Below are 17,545 nucleotides of genomic sequence, written 5' to 3'. Positions count from 1 at the left end.
GATGGCATCTCCCATTGCAGCAGCAACCCAACTCCCATTGTTTTAATGATCATATCAAGGCTGGCACAAAGAAAGAGAAAACCCCTGAGAAAGAATAGGAAAGGGAAGCCTGAAGAACATTTAAGCTAAGATTGCCTCTCTAACCAAGCTTTAGCACAAACCATCAATACCTTTCACAGTTAAAGCATTCAGGATAGCTCTCATCACCAGCCTCTCTCTTCTGCCATTTGCTTCTGAAAAGTCATCCAAACCAGGATAACTTTTAGTATGTGCACCTCCACTTCTCTGTACAAGACTAACACTGTGTCAAAAATATTCTGTTTTATTTAATTGAAACAGAAGCTGACCAGGTTCCACCTCCACAGAAAAGAAAAAAAAAACACATTTAAAATTGGTTACACTAACAGCCTTCTGTAACACTCAAACAGCACACTGTCAACAGAATAAAACCCAAGATGTTTCAAAGAAAAAAAAAAAAAACAAAATCAATGTTGTCCTCAAAATACTTGTTACACAGAATACAATCAAGTTCACTGGTTATGACAATTCATAGAATTTCTGCAATGTTTTCTTGAGTTGCGTACAGTTCACTGCTGCAGTGCATCAAACAGCACAGCTGTCTCGTGCTATTTCTCCATAAAAAGGCCACTGGAAAATCCATCTGAACGTGAACCAGGTTGCAAACTGCTGCGCAAACTCTCCCAAGAAAAGAAGATTCCTGAAGATCTCACAGCTCATCTTTATCCCAGATATCATCCAGATCCACATCGCTGAGATCAATATCATCTTCAACTGGAAGCTGTGAGAAAGCAAGTTTTGAGCAAATGTTTGTCAGCAAGCAGCACTGGAGCATCACTGAGTTGGATCCTTCATAGAAAAAGCAAAGTTCCCCCCTATCATTTCTGGCTCATAAGAACTGACAGCACTTGGAGCATGGGACAACTGATCAGAGTTTAGACTGGACAAAGAATGTTTGCTACTTATTCATGAAATATACCCCATATAGAGTTAATTGCAATCAGACAAGGTAACAGAACTAGTACCATATTCACAGAATTATAGAATCATAGAAAGGCCTGAGTTGAAAAGGACCACAGTGATCAGCTAGTCTCAATCCCCCTGCTATGTGCAGGGTCGCTGTATTTTCATTCCATCTGGAGTAGACCAAAGATTGTGATAACTGCCTTTTACAGCAGTGTTGAACTTTAAGCAAGAACATACTGAGATCACTCTGTGGGCTTTAACTTATGAACTCAGTAAAATCAGTACATCAAGAAATTTCCACAACTTTTGGGCCTTAGGTGCACGCGCTACAATCTTCCTTACTCAGCATTGGTTAATAAAGCATTATTTCAGCCTCAAGGAACTGAACTTTCCTATGACATTCTGACAGGCAGGAGTGCCTGTCCATAACGGGAGACAATGAACCTGGTTCCTACCTTGCTGTTAACTAATTCCTGCCACTGGACCACCAGGATGACTTGCTGCAGTTTCCCCCACTAGCCACACTGCCAGTTTTTAGTTGCTGTCCCTTTGCTTCTGAACTGTGCAGAACAGCAGCACGCGTAGACACAGAGCACTTCTTACCTCACCATCTTTGCCGTCCCAAGGTTCAACTGCATGAATTTTAGGGAAAGCTCCACCTCCTACTGGTGCTGTGGAACCTCGGCCAACAGACAGTTCCCTGCGAGGAAAGGAATTAAACAATTTTCTTCAGTTTCCATCCACCTGGAACAGGGCTTGCCTCAGATTAAAGGAAGATGCCTGACTACCTTTCTTCAGAGATGAGATCTCAGATCTAAATTATCTTGAAGTAGCTTTTCAGTTTGCAAAGCAGAAAGTGATAAACAGCCTTTTAAAGCAGCACTGACAATTCACAATTAAGATTCCAAAGATGGAGAGAGACAAACACTTTAAGTTACACTGTTTCATATTTCAGCAGTGCCCTCTGTAATACTCATGGACAAATGCGGGACCTTAAAGAGATGCACAATATACTGTTAATACAACTCAAAGAAGAGTCTCTAATTCCAATTCTGGGAGTGACCTATTTTATGCAAGTCTGACTTTGAAAAGCTGGAAACGTTTCTTTTAAGCAGACCCTAAGGCCCTGCTGTCTCCAAGGGGTCCAGGATAACCAGCTCCTGCTTGGAGGCATCCCATCCTGCACCTGCTGCTTATGCTGGCTGAAGAAAGCTAACACTACAAGCTGAAGTGCTAATCCTTTTAAATACTTTCAGGGGCAAATAAGACACAGAACATGACCAGAAAGGTGACTTGTAGTAGAACAGCACTGATTTCCAAATTCTAAGAACTCCTCTGGTTACAGCAGAAACAGAAGTTTTTCCAAGATCAAAATTTACTTCTTGGTTTTCTAACTGTTTTCAAAAGTCTTAGCAACACCACAATCAAATTCTAAATGGCTGACTTTCTGACTGTATCTGTTCACTACAAAAAGGTACTGCTTAACCATCGCAGTTCTATTGAAACTATTCCCTTTCTCCATCTTTATTTTGAGCTGCAGCTTGTTTGAAGGATTCCTTACCTTAGAAACTCATTGATCCCCTGCTCACTGAAGGATCCTTTCAGGAGGGCAAATTTCATCTTCCGGGCATTAACAGCTGCCATTGCTGGATACCCAAAGCCTCCTATTCCCAAAGAGCTCTCAAGATCTGACTGAGCACCAGCTTCAGTCCACAGCCACCTTAGGGTAAGAAAAAAAATAGGAAATCAGGAAATCAGGAAAGGCACTACAGTCATTTTAGTCACACACGTCTTGCAGCCCCGTAGTCAGCACCGCACTCTGAGCTGCCCTCAACAGAGCCAGCTATTCACATCAGCAGGGAACAGCAAGGTCTTCTACTAAGTAGAAGAAGAAAGTCACTCCTGAGCAACACTTCAGGCCATCCCCACTGCCACAGCTGCTTTTCAGCTGAATCACAACCATGCAAGGTATTCTAAGGAAAGAGCTATGCTACCTACCTGAACAAATTTTTTCTGCACCTCTAGCCTACATTAAGCAAGGTTTATGACCAAGTACTGACCACTGCAGAGGATTTTATGGACAAACACTAAAAGGCCAACATTTCACCCAGTACTGTTTTCTCACCGGTCAGGTCTCAGTTTCTCTAATACTTAGCAAGTCCACAAGGATCCTTTAGAAGCAGCCAACTTCCACATTTCTTCCTCACACTTTTATGCTGGTCTGCTCTTTCTCAGCAGTCAGCATCTGAACAAATCTCACTTTCCAGAGAGACCAACATGCATTCTAGAGGAAGAGAGGAAACCTGCTGGTTTGCTCCTTTAGAAGCATGAGATTTGTTAATAAGCTGTTTTTTTTTGGGGGAGGGAAATGCAACAGTCACACTGGCAGCATTACTCACCAGTAAAAGACTCAGAGTCTAAAATATCACCATAAAATACTGTAGCATTCATTACAAGAGTACTTGATCACATTAATGCCTTGACAGCTTGCACAGGCAGGATTTGAGAAAAAAAAAAAACCCAACAGTTTATTCTACAGCTGCAAGCACCTCTCAGCCCAGACAGTGAACAACCAAGATAGAGAATCCAGAACAAGGAACAGCTCTGTCTACAGGTACATCACTGTCATACAAGATTCCTTCCCATCACCTCTAAAGATGTGCACATCTTATCCAAGAATACCAGGCCACTGTGCCACTTACCCCCACATTTTCTTTTTGTATTTCTCAGCCATTTTTAACATGACATCCAGGTAAGAATTCCTCCCCGAGGCTCCTGTTTGTCAGACAATTAAACAAGTTAAACACAACCACAGGCTTAAAGGGACAAATTCCCAGAGGAAACTGCTTGCTCGTATGCCTACCTGTGTCAAGAATATGAGGCAGGACAGAAATGATGCAGAGCTGATGAGCATCGCAGGTGGTCTTCAGAACATCTTCACTAATAATCTAAAAGAAAGACAAAGAAAAATCGGTTAAAAATAAGACTTTTGTTATCCTGCTGTGACTGCACTTCCCTCCAACAGCTCATCAGCTCCATCTGACAAGGTAATAAGCATCTGAAGCAATACAAACCTTAAAGGCACTGCCTGCTTCATGCATCCCTAACTACAAGAAATTCATAAAACCTTCTGTTAAAAGCTGCAACAACAGGAAAACAAGCAGTACCACCCAAGGCTTACAGGGAACACAGCAAGCTGTTGCTCCTGCTCAAGATAACTGTCCTTGGACCCGGGCTGGTGCAAAACAAACCACTGGTCTAATTACTGATCACTGCAAACAGCACACCCAGACCTACACATGTGCCTGTAGTTCTGTTGCTAGCATAAGGGGAGCCAGCAGGGTGCAGCATTTGCTGAAGACAAGGAAATGTAATTGCTATTTGATGAAGCAACCCCAATTACATCCCATCCTCAAAAAGGGAATCAATCCATTTACTCAGACCAGTGATCAACAAACTTTGTGCACCACACAGTTTGCAGTCTCGAATATGTTTAAACAAATTGTGTCCATCTGCTGTTAGTATTTTATAAAGCACATACAAAGACATTAAAAACATCAGGTGAAGATAGTCATCTCATTAAATGATCATTTTATTAACAGTAAAGATGTTTTTTCTTCCTACAGCTCAGTTGTAGTGTTGTCTTGTGCACTGAGGGTGCACGTACCCCACTTTGTAGACAACTGATTCAGACTCCAATCCTACTTTCATCAAGCCAGAACTAGAAGTCACCATACTGAAGGCAAAAATTTTTGGACAACAGGCTGTGTCAGCCTTCATACAACTCCTACTGGACAGCACAGATAAAGTCCCACTGTCTTGTTCTTCACTCAACTTTTCACTCATTTCTCTCTCAGAGAATTCAGATGTACTGATACCAGTGCTGTTGGTGCCTTCACTGTACCGATTCTCAGCCCTCCAATGAACAGGACATTCACAGTAAGAATAACAGAAAACTACTTGCTATTCTTGCCTGTTTCTGCCACAAGCAGCACAACTTGGCCGTTTCATTTACAATCAATACAGTCCTGTAAAAACTACAAAGGATATAATGGAAAAGAAATTTGGAAAATAATAAATGAAGAGAGACCTCCAGGAGCTCAGGCGGTGGTGCGTTATCAGAAAACAGATCCAGAGCACGAGCAATGATGTCAGACCTGGTTCTTCCTCCATCATAATCAACAGGGTCTTCTCCTTTCTGGAATATTTTAATTGTGGGAAAACCACGAATCTGCAAGACAAGTTAAAATAACCAGCTAAATAAAGCTGAACGTTTATGGTGGATGGCATCCACTACTCTGCTGTACCCTACATTAAGAGGAAGAGATTAACATCTAGGTGAATCTTAAAACATACTGCAGCAGCAACGACATTGTTCCCTTGTAACAATTCAAAACAGCGCTAACACACTGAAACAATGTTTCAAGTTTTAGGACAGACAAGCGGCAAAGGCTTCAGCCTCCCTTCACAGTGACTGAGCGTTGTGCACTTTCCTCTTCCTAGGCATTGGTTTCCCAATTTGTCTCAGGAGAGACAGCGCAGTGCCCACAGGGCAACAGATGTGCCACAGGCTTCCTCTGCTACACTTCAAATGCAACACGCTTAGTGCTCCTGATCGCCAGCTACCTGCGCTCACAGGGAAAACAAGCAGCACAGCGTAAACCCTCCCATATATGTAAAAAAAGGCAGTTTGCTTTGAGCACACAGCATAGCTGCTCAAGGCAGTTAACGCTGGCACAGCAACTCCTGACACGTGGCTCAGAGCTGCGTATGTTCTCCAAGCATTCTCCAACATACACATCTGAAGGACGATCTCTCACTTCAGTTGACAGAGCCATTCAAGACGTTACGACGATAAACTGCTTTATCATCAGCAACATTCAAATTTATCCCTTTCCTCTAACTCCTTTCATGTTGCTACTGACATTCAAGAATTAACTGCATACAAATTGTATGTGCCACTTAACACAAGTAGTGCCAGGTTAAGATCAGTAAGATTGAAGGAAAATCTGGCTTACCAGGGACAGAAAAGAAAATGCCATCACTGCAAAGCACACTCACCCCATATCGGCTTGCCAGCATCTGATTGACTGTTGCATCTACTGCAGCCAGCTTGACTTTTCCCTTGGTTTGCTCCTTCACCTCAGTGGCAGCAGCTGCCCATTCTGGCTCCAGACTGAAAAACAAGATGATTGGTGTTTTGAGCTCCCCCAGATCTATAGCAGAAGTATACCACATTCCAACACTACATAGCACGCTCCACTCAGGGGGAAAAGAAAAAGAATCTGCAGAATATAACAGCTAGCTGGATTATTCCAATGACATCCTGGATCTAAAGGGGTGAGAAAGTTAATCCACCTCTGAATCTTATTTCTACTGATAATCAGCAATTTTACTGCCGGGGAAGAGTGCAGCCAAAGCAAAAACAAGGTACTCTAAAAGCACATTACATTAAAAAAAAACAACCAACCAATGAACAACTTCTGATATAACCGAAGCCCCTTTCAGGGGATGAAGGGTACTGCACACAAACAACAACAAAGCAACACAAACAAAGGAACTCACTTTTTGCAGTGCCCACACCATGGGGCATAGAACTCCACCATCCACACATCGTCACTGTTTATGACATTCTTATCGAAGCTGTCATCAGTCAGTTCAACCACGTCCTTCTTATCTCCACCTCCGCTCTCTCGGCTCTGTAAGAAACAAACAGACCCTCACGTGTCAGGCAACCAAAATGGGTTTCCCACACGAGGTATTCAGTGTTGTGTTGCACCAAATGGTCTTTATTTGAATATACAAAACAGGGAGAGTTAGGTCATACAGCTTTCCCATTTTAGAACTGACAACAAATGTATGCAGCCTATTCCCATAGCACTTTCAAAAAACAGCAAGTGAACCTTTTCTTATAAACAGCATTCAGGTCAAACTAACTACCAGGAGGATGCAGGAACACTTCCCCAGTTCTTCATGCTCAGATCAGCCTGAGAACGAAGTCCTTCTACTTCCCATCACACCCATCTCTGCGCCCTGCTTCTGATATAAAACATGCCAGTGGGATATAAACCACATGGCACAGTCTAACAAGGGCTTCTATTCTTACCAACCTGAGAACGTGGATGCATGAAAAATGATTTTAAAATGGTAGTATGAGTCAGAAGCTTTTCCATTTATCTTCAGGGAGAACTGCAGCAAACCAACTAGAGCAAATACTACCAAATTTAAAGAAAACCTACGAAACTCATCCCAATGCCAAGCAGGCTTCAAGACCCTTAATCTCTGGAAAGGTCACGGAGCAAATCCTTCCAGAAGGCATTTCCAACCAAATGAAGGACACAAAGGTCATTCGGAGTAGTCAGCAAAGATTTACTGAGGAGAAAACATGCTGACCTGACAGCTCTCTGTGATGGATAACCAGCTTGGTGGGTAAGGAGACAACAGTGGATGTTACCTATCCTGACTTCATGATATTTGTGACACTGTTTTCCCTAAAATCCTCATTCAGGAACTGATAAAAGCATAGGTTAGATAAGCAGGGAGTTGGACTGCAGTACTGCTGTGTTCAAAGGACTGCAATCTTCAGTGCTAAGTACCACTAAGTCACTACTGGTATTTGCCAAGGGCCAACACCAGCACAACACTGCTTCTACATCTTCCCCACCTTGACAGTAGGACCGAGTGCACACTCTCAGCAAACTTCTCTCAGTAAATGTCTGAAGCACCAGATGGACGTGCTGCCATCCAGAGCTACCTCAGTCAGATGGAGAAGCAGACTACCTCCAAGTTCAACACAGTGAGAGGTAAAGCAGTGCACCTGGAGATGAATAACTCCATGCACATGGTCCTGGTAGAGAACAGGTTGCACTTGATCTACTAAGGCACTCCTGTGGCGAAGAAGCCAGCAACCTCCTGCGTAGCATTAGGCAGGAGCTACCAGAAGGTTGAGGTAGGTAATCTTTTTTTCTGCTCAGCACTGGTGACAAACATATGCAGTGCTGGGTCCAGTTCTGGGCTCCCCAGTGTAACAGAGGCATGCACACTCTGGAGTAAGTCTAGCCAGGGGGCAAAGCTAATTAATGGCTTTGTGCATCTGACATAGTAGGAGAGGTTGAGAGAGCTGAGATCGCTAAGTCTGCAAGAAAGAAGGCCCAGTGAGAATCCTTTTTATGTATATAAATTCCTGGGTGTAAGGGAATAAAGAAAAGCCAGATTCTTCTCTAATGTCCAGGGACCGAGCAAAAAATAAGGGTCCAAGCTGAAGCACAAGAATTCAATTTAAGCATCTAAGAAAATGTTCCTCCTGTAAGGGTGATCGTACACAAGTAAAGGCTGCCCAGAGACTTCAGTCCCTGTAGCCCCTATGTCCCTGACATAGTCCAAAGCAAGTGCTCTAACTGACACTCTGCTGAGCAGGAGACTGGACTAGATAAAATTAGGAAGCCTCTTCCAACTTAGAGAATAGGGAGCACAAGCCTGTCTCCTCCTGCACAGGCCACCCTCCAGCTAAAACAAACCACCACCACATTTCCTCCAATACCTGTCTCCCAGAACTGTATCCTCCACTTCTGCCACTGAGACGGTCTTTCACCAGGGACCGAAGAGCGCTTAGTGCAGCATCAACAATGGCTTCACTTGTCCTGCCACCTGCAAAGCAACAAAAACGAATCACTAAAGCACCCAATTGCTTCTCAGACAGGCCACTGAGTTAATTACAAGAGTAAGGAACAAATTCTCTCCCTTGGGATCCTTCAGGAAAAGCAGGGCTGGGCTGAGAGCGATACAGCAGTGGGATGCTGACTTAAAATAAAAGCAACAAGATTTACTTTCTGCTTTTCATATATGCACTTTATCTGATGGGGAGATGACTGTGGCAAGCTCCCAGTAAACAGCAGGAAATGAGTATTCTTCAGGAACTGCTTACCAACCTCCATCAAATAAAAACTGCTGACAGGACACACACAGCTGGTCAAACAAATCTCACCCACCTGTCTCTCTCCATTACCATACCACCACACATGGAAGAAATGCCACACGAGCCAGCACTAACAGCTAGTATCATTACTATATTCAGGAACGCTAATAGGCATGCAGCACATGAAAGAGTATCACACTTACCCTGATAATCTTCTGCTTTGTTTTTGTTGGCTCCAAATATCTTGATAGTTGGAAAACCTCTGACTCCATACTGTCCACCCAAGGACTGATGCTTATCCGCATCTACTGCGCCTACTTTCACTACACCCTGTGGAAATAAGAACTACAACTCAGACAAACCTTCTACAGTGATGTAACACAGACTGTGCATGGTGGGAAGTTATTAGTAAGGTAAGAAAACAGCCACCAAATGAAAGATGCAGCTCCTCAAAAAACACTGAACTAGGGAATGCTTCATATGCTCATTTCTTTCTTCAATCTGAAAGCTTTACATAGTTTTCTCCCCAAAAAGGAATATATATTTTACATTCTCCTTTTTTGGGAAACAGCTCAGCAGATCACTGCACAATCAAGTTTTCCACAATAAAAGCAGCACTCATCACCAACAGCTTACAAAGCTGTGCTCAAATACTCAGTTCATGCTGTTCCTGTACTTCAAAAGGAGGGGAGAAGAGGGTGAGAAGAAGAAAAGAGAAACATGCTATTTTGGGGACAGCTGGATTCTACAGTCTTGTGGTCCTGTTAAAAGCAGTCTTGGAAAACAGCAATGGAAACTTACTGGGACAACACTGACTTGCTTCTTTTACTTTTTTTTATTATTATTTAACATTTTTAAATGGTCTTTTAACCACCTGGGACAGGCTGCTTCTGCAGCAGGAAAAGTATAATTAAACTGGTACAATTTGGGGGATTTCCATTCTGCTTTCATGTTTCTAAGCCAAATGTCAGCTAGGCTTTACTCCACTGCCACAAAAGCACACTTGTGAGAAGTCAAACTTACTTTTAATGCTGTTGCAGCTTTCTTCCACTCAGGGGTTAGCCTTTGACAATGACCACACCTTTTGAATGAAAAAAAGAAACAGCAAAAAGTAACAGTAACATCCATTCCGATCTGCATCAGCAGCTCATGAAGTACAGGGCCTGGCGGGGTTTGAAATTACAGAACACCTGCACACTGCAAACCACAGGAGTTCTACCCAAGAAGAGGGGAAGAGCCTATGCTACCTCAGATCATTCCTCAGCCACCTGAAGAGAAATGCCCCTGTGTTTTATATAGATACATATACATGCACACCTCCCTCAAGCCTTCCTAACACGTAGGTAACATCAAAATCCAGATTTGCACACAGTCCCTTCTGTTTCTAAAATGCTGAAAGATAAAATGGCTCTGTGATGAGGACTGAAAAGTTGATTCTAGAGGTAACTCCTTAATTAGCAGGAGTTTTTGGCACACCAGCTCCCAAGACATCTCCAGAAGACCCACTACTAACTGGCAACCAGCATACAATCATGGCACAATAAGTCTGAAGGGGAAGAGAAGCTGGCCATTTACTGAAACTACACTTGATTCCCACTTTTAGCCAGGAAAGCTGCAATAGCACTAGAAGAGACAGTAGGTCAAGTCTTCTCCTAAACCACCCAGTTCAAACACCTTCAGCCTGTTGCAGTGAAGGGCCCTTCATTAGGATGTGGAAGCTGTGGGCAGAGGATTTGTGCAAGGATGGAATACGCATGATCAGACTTTACAGGCAGGATGAAGAGACTCTGCTCTGAATACAAGCTGCATGGGAGAAAAGGGCAGCAAATTAAGATCCACAAAGCCAGTATTTATAAATGGTAAGCGTCCATTCAGATCTGTGCTTCACATCTGACTGAAGTTAAGACAGAGCTGAAGAGCCTTCCAACTTATCTACTGCACTTGATAAGTCATTTTCAATTTTCATTTCAGTTAAAACACTGCAGCAGTAAAATAGCATATAAGGCTTCGTTGTTACAGCATTTGCCCATTTTTTCCTTTTCTCTCTGATGAAGATACTTGAGAAAGAAATCTCAACTACAACTATTTTCTGTTTATGACACCACCAAGCTGACACATGTACCATCAGTGAACTCTGGACTTATCAGCAACAGATTCCTATGTTTGCTCTTGCAGAAGCACCAAGTACACAGTTGTAATGCTCACCATGGGGCGTAGAACTCCACGAGCCACAGGCTCTCACTCTGAATGACCTCCTTGTTGAAGTTGGTTGGTGTCAGCTCTATCACATCATCACTGGCTGAATATAAACCGTTCACTGCCAGGAATAACGTGCAGCTCACTGTGCCTAGAAGGAAAGAATCAAAACAATCAGCATTCCCAGAAACCATTTTCAGCTCTCCTACTCATGTGATTAAATTGTCTCCCCTCCTCTAACAAGTCTTCACATCAGCAGAAAGAAAAAAAGGAAAAGGACTCCAGCTTGTAAAACAGAAGACAACATGTATACTACTCACTCACCACTTACACCATGATCCCACTGGATCATATACTACATCCCCTGTGCCTACAGCTAGCTGGACCTCTGCTAAGCTGAGGATCTCCAAAGAACATTTTGTCAAAGCTACAACTCTAACTACAGCTGGCACCACACCGTCTTCCATGTGGATCCCCAAGATCAGCTACACTTTTTCTTCTTCAGTTCACTTTCATGGAACCTCCAAAACCATCCAACCATCTCTCCAGCACAACATATTCTCAGTTGACTGCACTTAGCACACACACCTTTCATAGCATCACATAATGCAGAACCGCCCCAAGCAGCGTTAGCACAGCTATACTAATTTTAGGACCAGCATCTAATACATTAGTAGCTTAACTACCTTCATTCTTTCTGAGGATGCTAATCCAGCATTGATTTGTCCATCTAGCAACAGACTGGAGAGCAGCTACTAAATCTCTAGTTAGCAACTCGAGCACCCTTAGAGCTGTAACAACAGAACTCCCCATTGAAATGACACAAAGATGCAGCAAGCCGTTCAAATGCATTTCATGTTTCTGGTCATTTCTATATCTTATTACTGTTTGAGACTTTCCATGTACAATCTCACAGCCCTTTCCTCTATCTTGTCAGAATTAAGAGATGATACGATGATAACAACGAGCATCTTTGTAACGCAATTCATGCAATGGAAGACTTTTTTTTTTTTTAATCACTAAAGACTCAGGGAAGTAAAAGCTCAGACACTGAAGTCAGAACTAGGCAAAAATAGTTGGCTCTTCTGCAAGTGGCTACAATTTGCATAGCAAACTGCATATTTACTTCCTTCAAGATCAAATATGAGAGAAAGATACAGCTCAGAGATGCAAAAATTCTACAGCACCTATGTGGTACAGACTGTGCAGCATAACCTATGCATTAGCAGCCCTGCTCAGCAAGTGCAGTTACATTATACATATTCTGCAGGTGAGGGAAACAAAAAGTAACATGTTTTGGATGCTCAGAGGTCAGGGCTGAACTGCCACTGCAAACCAGTACCTTATCCACTGCGTAACACCCTTACCAGCATCTCCCAGCCCCTTCTCTCAGCGTGATCCTCACTGGTTTCCACCACCAGACTTCCATGTTAGGTTGAGTCTGTCCCTTCATTATCACCTCAGTGCAGACCAGTACACTTTCCGGGCTCAATCTCAACTGAGAACCCTTCCCAAAACGGAATGAGATGACTGAATTGAAACCAGCATGTTTTATCATCATTCAAGAGATCTGTGGCAAACACATTCAGCAACTGAACAGAGCTCACTCAACTACTTCAGTCACTTCAAACAGAAAAGCTCAAGGTCATGAAGAAGATCTGCCAAAGAGAACCCAAAGAAGAAAGCATACAGTGCAGTTTACCAAGGTCAGCACCGCTGTGCTTTGGGTTTTATTCTAACTCTCACACACGAAACACGCAAGACTTAATCCATCCACAGCAAATAACAAGATCGCATTTCTACGGGCCAGGAGAACGCACATCTGCAACTGCTTGAAATCCACAGCGGACGGAACCAGTCAGATCAGCGGCCATCCGAAGCAGATTCCTCACGTAAGCAAAGCATGCAGCCAGCAATGCCACCAGCATGGCCTCCAAAGAGCCACGTTACGCCTGAAGGGCCGGCAAGGAAAGCTGCCGCCGTGGGACGTCACTTCGTGCCCCTCCGTATCGGAGCAGCGCCGCTCCCAGCCCTTTGTCTGCCGTTAATTCACCCCTCCTCCTCCTGCTGCTCCCCGCCGGGCCCTTCGCGCTTCCTCCGCCAGCACAGCGGCCACGGCTCATCTGTAGGCGCGGCCTGCCGCCCCCTCATACTCTGAGACTCCGCGGAACCCCTCCCTTCCCGACTACCGCACCGCGGCTCGCTCCCCGGCCCCACCACCAAGCCCTCAGGAGCCCCCAGCGCCGCCCTTACCCCACCACACGCCGCCAGCTCCGCGCACCCCCATGGCTACAGCCGCCCGCCGCCGCCACCGCCGCCGCTCCTCACTGCCCGCCCGGCCCCGCCCCCACGTTCCCCGCCGTGTCCGCCGCCCATTGGTGGATGAAGCGCAGGCGCATTGGAATGGACCAATGGGAAGCGGCCGCGTGAGGGTCGCTAGGCGGAGGGGAGAGGCGCTGTGGGGCGGCGGGCGGGAGGAGGTGGGGAGGGGATTTGTTCTGCGCCGTCTGTTGCGTTCCACCAGTACGGTTTGGAAAAGTAGGTATAAAATCGTGGAGTCGCAGAATTGTGAACGTTGAAAAAAGCCACCAAGGTCATCTAGTCCAGCCCTCAACCCATCACTACCACACCCGCTTATCTTGTCCCTATGTATGACATCGGGACCCTGTTGAGCAGTGAGGCAAAATCCTCACAGCAAGAAATTATTCAGTGAGAGGCTTTACAGCACGTAATTATTGCTAGAGAAAATTACTGACTCGTTTTGATCTGGCATAAGGAAAGGAACTGCATAGAGATGGTACGCTTTATTTTCCATCTGTGTTTTGCAGTAATTTGAATGGCAGTGCTTGGTGTTTCAGCAGTCAGCTGAATGACAAACATTTCCATAGCATTAAGGGGAATATCTTGAGCTACTCAAGATATTCAAGATAAGAAACTTGTAACACCTTTATGTATTTGGTTAATTCCTGGTGAGTTTCTACGGGAAACATTTCTACACCCAGCGATTAAGTGTTTTTATCTGGAATTGCACATAAGATAGCACTGAAAGGGCCTACACTAACACAAATATTAGTAGAGCGATAAATCACAGTCACAGAATGGCCTGGGTTGAAAAGGTCCTCAAAGATCATCTCGTTTCAACCCCCCTATTGTGGGCAGGTTTGCCAACCACTAGAATAATAAAATGTTCTAGTTTTGTAGGTAACAGTGGAAACACTACAAGGATGCAGGCTTTGGTGAATGAGCTGCATGCAAACGCAATGCATTAAGGATTTTGGTGGGTTTGCATGAGGATTTGCATGAGGATGGGATGTTCAAGAACACTCTCCAGCCCCTGAAGGAAGTTTCTGAAAGAAATTTTGGAACTGTCTCCTCTCTATTGCAGCATGACCATCTGCTGTGATACCACTGGAAAGAATGCTCATGTGATTGGTGGGTGCATGAAAAGGGGAATAATGGAAAGGTACTTTGTATGCAGAAGTTCATGAGACAAGCTATGGGGCCTGTATTTAAAAATAGATGAAGATCAAAGGAGGTTATCCTCCTCCTTTCCTCTGCACTGATGAGGCCACATCTGGAATACTGAGTCCCGTTCTGAGCAGACAGGGAACTGCTGGAGTGAGCTGGGCAGAGGGACAAAAAATGATGAGAGCCTGCAGTGTCTCCTGGATGAGGAAAGGCTGACAGACCTGGGGATGTTTAGCCTGGGGATGACTCAGAGGGGATCTTATCAGTGTTTACAAATATCTGAAGGGTGGGAATCAATGGATGAGGTCAGGCTCTTTTCAGCAGTGTGCAGCAAGAGAACAATGTGCAATGGAACACAGGAATTTCCACACAAACATGAGGAAGAATTTCACTGGGGGCAGGCTGCCCGGAGAAGTGGTGGAGTTGCTGCAGTACCTGAGGCATGGACTCAGATGAGAACGATCCAAATCATTTTACAGGTTCTAACATCCCATATGTACATTCACAGGTTTTCTCTTTCCCACCTGCCTTTACATGTCAACAAAACATTCCACAAACACTCCATAACTGTGCACGCAGGTGCTTATTCAATCGTTCCTACCCGTCCACTCTTCCTCCAGTTAGGATTATCATCAACATGGCCATCATGCAGCTTACTAGACTTTGTTTTTCTCTTCTGGAGTTGTTCTTGGTTCTCAGCCTTGCATTCTCATACTGTTTATCTTGCTTCATAGCAAGAATAGTGCACAGCTCCACAGCTCTGAATAGTCTTTCTTGTATTCCCACAAGTTGCCTTCTCTGGGGATGTTCAAGATTCACCTGTTCATTTTCCTACGAAGCCTGCTTTAGCAGGGTTTTGGACTCAATTTCCAGAGGTCTCTTCCAGTCTCTGTGATTCTAAAATGATTTCTGTCTCTCCCAGGTATTAGTATGCTAGAAGAGGGATGAAACTAAAAGCCCTGTGGTTTTGAGCTGTGAATAACTTTTATAGGTCTGTGTGTAAAACCATGACATATTATTGTGCTGCAATCTGACCACTCTTGATTATAGGAGAGAACCTGAACAATGCTGAGAACCTCAACCTGCCACAGAAAGGCAGGTTTTATTAGCAGTTCTACCTTTCTATCTTGCTTTGACTTATGTACAATTCTATCTAGAGATCATTGGAGCAAGAGCCTGCATCATACAAGCCTGGCTGCTATGCATCCCTGCATTCCATTAACTTGTCATTTCCCTGTTTTGCCTAGCCCTGTTGTAGCCAAGCCAGTACTACAGAGATTGTTTAGTGTAGATCCTTTCCGCAGAACTTTACAAGCTATGCCCTAGTTACATGAGTAGGTATTTTGTTTCTCCTCCTTGAAGTGTCCCCATAACACTTGTACAGACAGATAGCAAGAGGAATATGATAAGAATATGAGCAGTATTCTTGTATTTCATGAATCTTGCCAGGTTTCTACACTGACAAGTACACAAGAGGAGCATAGTGTACCGGGGACTGCCTCCTAACTTCAAACCTAAGAACTTCTAATCTAAAGGAAACTTTAAAGCCAGAAAAGAGAGAGTAAAAGGAAAAGGGTAAGGATTGTTCCCTGGAACAACTGGCTTTGCTTGCAGCAGAGGTGGGACAGGTGCCATTTGGCCTCCGCAGGAACAGCGGATGGAGATTGAGACAAGCTGCTGTCTACTTACTGAGGTTTATTTCCTCTTTAGGATGAATCTGAGATGAAGGTTTGTAGGCTTAAAGCCTTTTGCTGTCTAATTTGATATACATGACCAGAACTAACCATACTTACAGGAAAGTAAAACGTGTAGGAAGGAAACATGCTGAGAGGCCTTCACTAACTGGCGAGTGTAGCCCTACAGATCTTGCAGGCTTAAGTGCCTGCTGTTCAGGGGTGCCGTAGGGCAAAAATGACACATTCAATACCTTTTACTAACAGCTATTACTGTCAGCTAACATAATTAACATCTAAGAATATGTTTCTCTACTCACTGAAACTCCACTATCATGTTATGAAAGATACTACATTTGAGATTCATCCCCAGTCTTCTTTTCTCAGTTCCAGGGATTAGACCTTCAGGACACTCAGCTCACTCTGCAAGCTGGCCCAATGCAGGCCTGTTCTCCTCACCAGGAGCAAGATGAAGCCAGCATGACTGCTGGACTCCTGTCCTCTTTCCAATTTTGGAACAAGCACCAAACCCTGCACGTGTGGTAATAAAAGCCTAACATGAACATCCTGCTGCTCCCAGCTCCCCCACCTGCCCAGGCTTTTGACCTGAGATCCCTGAAGGAGGCAATGACCCCACACAACCCACTCTGAGGCCTCACTCCTAGCTCAAACTCTGGCTAGTTTCACTGAGTTCACATCAACAACAGTGCTGTGAGCTGTATGGGTTGGGCCAGCATGTCACAGGTACTTTCCTGAGTTTAGTTACCAGGCTTCAACGTTATCCCCAAATAAATATTATTTTAGCCATATTCCCCAAACAGGACCCATCACTCCCCTTCTCCATATTGTAGCATATTTGGGATTAGCCTGGTACACAGCCATTTTATAACCACTTCTGGACTCTGAAAATGACATTGTAAAACCTAATAGTTGTAATGCACCTGGCCTGACCTGCTTGTGCTAGCTTCCTGTCCCCATCTCACATGGTACACAAACATGAGGCTTACTCCTTATGTATAACAGCAGAAGGGATCATCTTTTTCAGCACCAGGTGTTTAATTTCTTACCAGTGCTGCTAGAAGCAGAGTTACTTGTCTGGTCCTGCTTCCTTTTGTTTCCTCTGGAAGCAGTGCCAGCAGCATGTGGAGACACCCACCTGAAAGGTAGAGACTTTGTTTCTGGCAGTGTTCATTTTCATTGATCTTAGATCCCTGGGTCAATGCACAAGGGAATGTGCAAGCTCAGAGGCAGAGTCTGCCAAGGCCCCAATTATCCTGGGTTGTACTGACTTAAACTGCTGTAGAATGAG

General features: G+C 44.2%; 1 protein-coding gene across 1 annotated transcript; it reads right to left on the bottom strand.

The window, feature by feature from the left end:
• Positions 1–306: 306 nt before the first annotated feature.
• Positions 307–13,451, bottom strand: PDIA6 (protein disulfide isomerase family A member 6). Its single transcript, XM_052690091.1, has 13 exons — positions 13,349–13,451; positions 11,105–11,246; positions 9,923–9,980; positions 9,103–9,229; positions 8,525–8,631; positions 6,550–6,683; positions 6,046–6,160; positions 5,075–5,215; positions 3,848–3,932; positions 3,687–3,759; positions 2,546–2,704; positions 1,588–1,684; positions 307–799 (listed from the first exon to the last, which is right to left on the bottom strand). The coding sequence occupies exons 1-13, from the start codon at positions 13,380–13,382 to the stop codon at positions 728–730; spliced, it is 1,344 nt and encodes a 447-aa protein (XP_052546051.1). The 5' UTR covers positions 13,383–13,451; the 3' UTR covers positions 307–727.
• Between the last annotated feature and the right edge of the window lie 4,094 nt (positions 13,452–17,545).

Source organism: Tympanuchus pallidicinctus, unplaced genomic scaffold, assembly GCF_026119805.1.
Source record: "Tympanuchus pallidicinctus isolate F22 unplaced genomic scaffold, pur_lepc_1.0 scaffold1, whole genome shotgun sequence".
Lineage (NCBI taxonomy): Eukaryota > Metazoa > Chordata > Aves > Galliformes > Phasianidae > Tympanuchus > Tympanuchus pallidicinctus.
This window is presented reverse-complemented; position numbering and strand designations above follow the sequence as displayed.

Coding starts and splice junctions, on each gene's coding strand:
- PDIA6 (XM_052690091.1), bottom strand. CDS start 13,382: ATGGGGGTGCGCGGAGCTGGCGGCGTGTGGTGGG. Junction 11,247..13,348: donor AGCTGGCGGCGTGTGGTGGG/GTAAGGGCGGCG, acceptor CTTTCCTTCTAG/GCACAGTGAGCTGCACGTTA. Junction 8,632..9,102: donor CAAAGCAGAAGATTATCAGG/GTAAGTGTGATA, acceptor GTTGCTTTGCAG/GTGGCAGGACAAGTGAAGCC.